The 4,450-nt window shown below is 43.6% G+C and overlaps 1 protein-coding gene across 1 annotated transcript in view; it reads right to left on the bottom strand.

The window, feature by feature from the left end:
• Nucleotides 1-1,671: 1,671 nt before the first annotated feature.
• The window catches only part of LOC125043179, a 5,837-nt gene continuing 3,058 nt past the window's right edge, over nucleotides 1,672-4,450 (bottom strand). Inside the window, exons 2-3 of the mRNA XM_047639171.1 lie at nucleotides 3,344-3,603; nucleotides 1,672-2,822 (exon numbers count right to left, since the gene is read on the bottom strand). Of these exons, the coding sequence (XP_047495127.1) occupies nucleotides 2,145-2,822; nucleotides 3,344-3,603 (938 nt within the window). The 3' untranslated portion in view covers nucleotides 1,672-2,144. The remainder of the gene's footprint in view (nucleotides 2,823-3,343; nucleotides 3,604-4,450) is intronic.

Raw genomic sequence — 4,450 nt, 5'->3', positions numbered from 1 at the left:
GAGGCTGTTATGGATATGGAGGACAGGGGCAGAATGAGATTTTCCTGATAGTTTAAGGATCCGCCGCCAAACTGCAGAGACTGATGATGTTATAGAGGATACATAAATTTGTGGAAGGAGTAGATCAAGAATAGAGAGAGAGGTAAAGGTATGCCAGTCAGCTCTGTCAAAGTACCAGCAAAGAGGATTGGGAAGTGGGACATAGGAAGAAGGAGAAGGGAGAATAGGGAAGTGATCGCTAGAGTGAAAGCTGTCTAGAACCGACTAATGGAAGTATAGAATCAAGGCATGAGAAGGATTGGGTACATATTTCGAAGTGAGTGGGATGGTTTGAATTTAGGAGGATAAGGTCAGTATTGGAGAAAAAGTGCTCTAAGGAGTGACCTTGGGAAGTAGTAGTGGAGTCTCCCCTGAGGGTGTGGCGACAGTTAGTCTCCAACTATAGGAAAGGTGGTTGGAGTTGGGATAGTATGGTTTCAAAGGCTATAAAGTAATCCAGTGACAATTAAAAGTGCAGATAACTGTGCAATGTACAGTGGTTTGTAAGGGAGGAAACTTTGCCTACTTGTTTGTTGAGACATTGCTGAAAGAGGAGGGTATTATCAGAATAAGGGGCTGTTGGGGAATCCCAAAAAATCTGTCTCACTGAACTGGGCTAAAGAGAGTACACAAAAGATTTGTAGAAATGGGAATTGTAGAGGGGCAAGGACGGGAGAAGGAGGGAGTGGTGCGGAGTGAGACAGTACTGTGGGGGTGAGGGCAATATGGTTGGAGAGTTGTAATAAGGGAGGAGGATGTAAAAAATGACTGTGCAGGAGGTGGGTTGGAGGATATTGCGGGTGAGGAAGGGGTATCTTTCGAAGAATGAGTTATAACCTGGGTAGATGATTCAGGTTGGATTAAATTGACAGTATGTTGAGAGGATTAGTAGCAGTGGTCTGAGCTGTGATCAAAGGAGAGTCAGATGTTGGTAAACTTGAGGAGTTAGATTCAGAGAGGTTAGTTATATAGGGGCAAGCCTCAATGCCCCTAATAAGGGTACAAAATCTTCATTACTGGTCGTGGTATGCCTGAAATTTGTGGGGAAGATAAAAGGTCCATCTCTCAGGGTCCCATTGTGGAGTAAGGGCTGAACAATTAACCAAGGGAATGCTGAGCCCACGGCTCCCTGTGGCCATCCATGACTGGCACAAGCCTTTCATCCTTTCAACACCTTAGGAATTTGACAGAGGAAAGGGTTGGGAAAGATAAGAGAAGGATAGGGGAAGCAGAGTCGAGGGCTGAGGCCCAAGGCAGGGGAGATCCCCAAGATTGGATCTGTCTCCATATTCTAAGCCCCCCCTCACACACGCACACACACACACGCACCCCCCCCCCCACACTCTCACACACACAAAACGGGCAAGAGAAGGAAGGAATCCAGGGCTGAGGCCCAAGGTAGGGGAAGTTCCCGGTATTGTGACTTAGACTCCATCTCCTAAGCCCCCTATGACAACAATGGGCAAGGGATTAAGGGGGAGGGTAAGACAAACATCCACTGAGAATTGGTTTCACATTTTTTAAAATCACCTTCATTTCTATTGCACACTTGCTTTTACATATTTTTCCTCTCTATTTTTGTTATCTCAAACATGCAAAAATGTGAAAGTTTGGGATGAATAAAACCTTTAATTTCTTTACCCATTTTATGGATATTTCATACACTGGAAAAGTTCTAAATTTAAACACCATACTGTAAAAGGACTGTTATTGTAGTGGAATGTAATGGGTGAATTTTAATGAGGCAAAATTACACTTTAATGCACTCAGTGGAATATGATTTAGATGTGATTTGTTCATGAATTCATAATGATAATGATAACGATTACGACGAACTCACCCCTTCATCCTTTGTATAAAATATCTTCCTCTGACAATAAAGTTCTAATAAAATTAATTTTCACTGACAAAAATCTGAGTAGGGGTTATTCTTTAGAAAACTAAAAATGAAATGATAATTCTCAAACTCACAGTCTGAGAACTTGGCAGACATGCAAAATGGTTAATTTCAAAGTCAAGTTCTACTCAACTTTCAAACATAATGGTGACTGAATGATTAGTTGTACCTGCTCACTCTTTTTGATTATACTATAAAAATGAAAACATTAGGAGACTTTATACTCTTCTGAATAAATTCGCCGATATTTGTCTTCGCTGACAGGTACTAATTTGTGTTCGTCACACCACGGCACATAAAAATCTCTGTACATTTTTTTTAATGTCATATTACGATTGATGTACATTTCAATGTGCTGTCTGGCTCCTTGCAGACTTTGCTCTGTGTACTTGTTTGGGCGGTTTGCATGCTTGCCACGCTGGTCTGGTTTCGGGAGCAGGTTTCCGTCTTTCATCTGCTTCATGAGGTTTCCGATTCTTCCTCTGCTGTTCTGGAGGCCATGAACACCCATGAACATTTCCTTGCACACTTCCACATGTTTCCCTCTTATTTTGCACCAGTAGGTAAAAGTGTAGGTTCGTCTGTTTGACCCCTTTACATAATGCCGACTCACTGGCTTAATTGAAATATTACCATAAAGGTACACATTTTGTTCGTCAAAGTTGCCCATGTCCCAGAAGGCTGAGAAAATTTCTTCAGCCCCATGTTCAATTTTCGACCAGCATTTCTTTTTACAGTTACATGGAGGACCCATTGCACGGCCTCGTATCTCCTTCCCAGTCGCACGGGAAATGTATGGCCGACCTTGATCTCGGAAGAACTTCTGGTGTGTCTTTTTGTGCAAGTCATTTGGAACTGGCTGCTTTTCACGCTGTACCCTTGGTGTCTGAAAGGAAGTTTCAGTAATGAAATTAAGTCTACATCTTGCAGTCTATATTTTTACTCAACACTGTAACTAAATCATTAACATTACTTCTCTCAATATTCCCATCATTACTTGTGCTGTCACCTTTATGAAATCATAAAAAGTATTCAATTATCAATCATCCTATCAAAAATGCTGCTCTTGAAAACTAGCCATTTAATTCATAAATCAGATAAAAATAGGAATGAGCAGTTTTTCACTTTATAATGGAAGGATAACATCTCTTACATATGATATGCTCTCAGTGTTTATGTATAACAAATTCTGTAACTATTCTCATAAAGTGTACTAATATCTAACTGCATATTCAGAACTATATGAATTTAAAAATTGTAGAGAATAATGCATCAAGATAAGGAAGACCTGTAGCTATCAATTTATTTGTCAATCATATTTGTGTATGGTATTTAATAGATCATGTTTCTCTCTTCCTGACTGTCTCATTCACACACTCACTCAACCATAATGAAACACACACTTACAAAATCTTCCTCCTGCTCCTGTTGAGGAGTATGGTGTAAGAGGTGCTGCTGCTGCTGCAGGTGCTGAGGATTTTGCTGCTGCTGTTGTGGATGGTGAGGGTGAAGGGGATGAGGCTGCTGGGCTGAGGGGTCTAACCACACAGAGCCAGTATGTGTGCCATCTGCACGCGGCCCATACTGAGGCACCTGCACACAGTAGGGCCCATAGGGTCCCCCTGGGGGGGCCCCATAGTGCCCCATCCCACTCATCTGGTTGTAACCTTTAGCAATGGGACAAGAGATCTTCAGTGAACATAAAAAGAGAGGAAAGGACAGGGGGAAGAGAGAGAGAGAATGAGAGGCAGAGGGGGGAAAGAGGGAGGTAGAGATAGTGAAAGAGAAAGAGAAAGAGAAAGAGAAAGAGGAGAGGGAGAGAGACAATTAGAGGCAGAGGGGGATAAGAGGGAGACAGGGAAAGAGAAAGAGTAGAGGGAGAGGGAGATAGAGAATGAGAGGCAGAGGGGGGGAAAGGGGAGACAGAGAAAGAGGAGAGGGAGAGGGAGAGGGAGAGGGAGACAGAGAAAAAGGAGAGGGAGAGGGAGAGGGAGAGGGAGAGGGAGAGAGGGACAGAGAGAGAGAGAGAGAAAATGAGAGGCAGACGGGAGAAAGAGGGAGACAGAGAAAGAGAAAGAGAAAGAGAAAGAGGAGAGGGAGAGAGACAATTAGAGGCAGAGGGGGATAAGAGGGAGACAGGGAAAGAGAAAGAGTAGAGGGAGAGGGAGATAGAGAATGAGAGGCAGAGGGGGGGAAAGGGGAGACAGAGAAAGAGGAGAGGGAGAGGGAGAGGGAGAGGGAGACAGAGAAAGAGGAGAGGGAGAGAGGGAGAGGGACAGAGACAGAGAGAGAGAGAGAATGAGAGGCAGACGGGGGAAAGAGGGAGACAGAGAAAGAGAAAGAGAAAGAGAAAGAGAAAAAGGAGAGGGAGAAGGAGAGAGAGAATGAGAGGTAGAGGGGGAAAGAGGGAGACAGAGAAAGAGGAGAGGGAGAGGGAGAGAGAGAGAGAGAGAGAGAGAGAGAGAGAGAGAGAGAGAGAGAGAGAGAGAGAGAGAGAGAGAGAGAGAGAGAGAG

Source organism: Penaeus chinensis, chromosome 33 (assembly GCF_019202785.1).
Source record: "Penaeus chinensis breed Huanghai No. 1 chromosome 33, ASM1920278v2, whole genome shotgun sequence".
NCBI classification, from domain to species: domain Eukaryota; kingdom Metazoa; phylum Arthropoda; class Malacostraca; order Decapoda; family Penaeidae; genus Penaeus; species Penaeus chinensis.
This window is presented reverse-complemented; position numbering and strand designations above follow the sequence as displayed.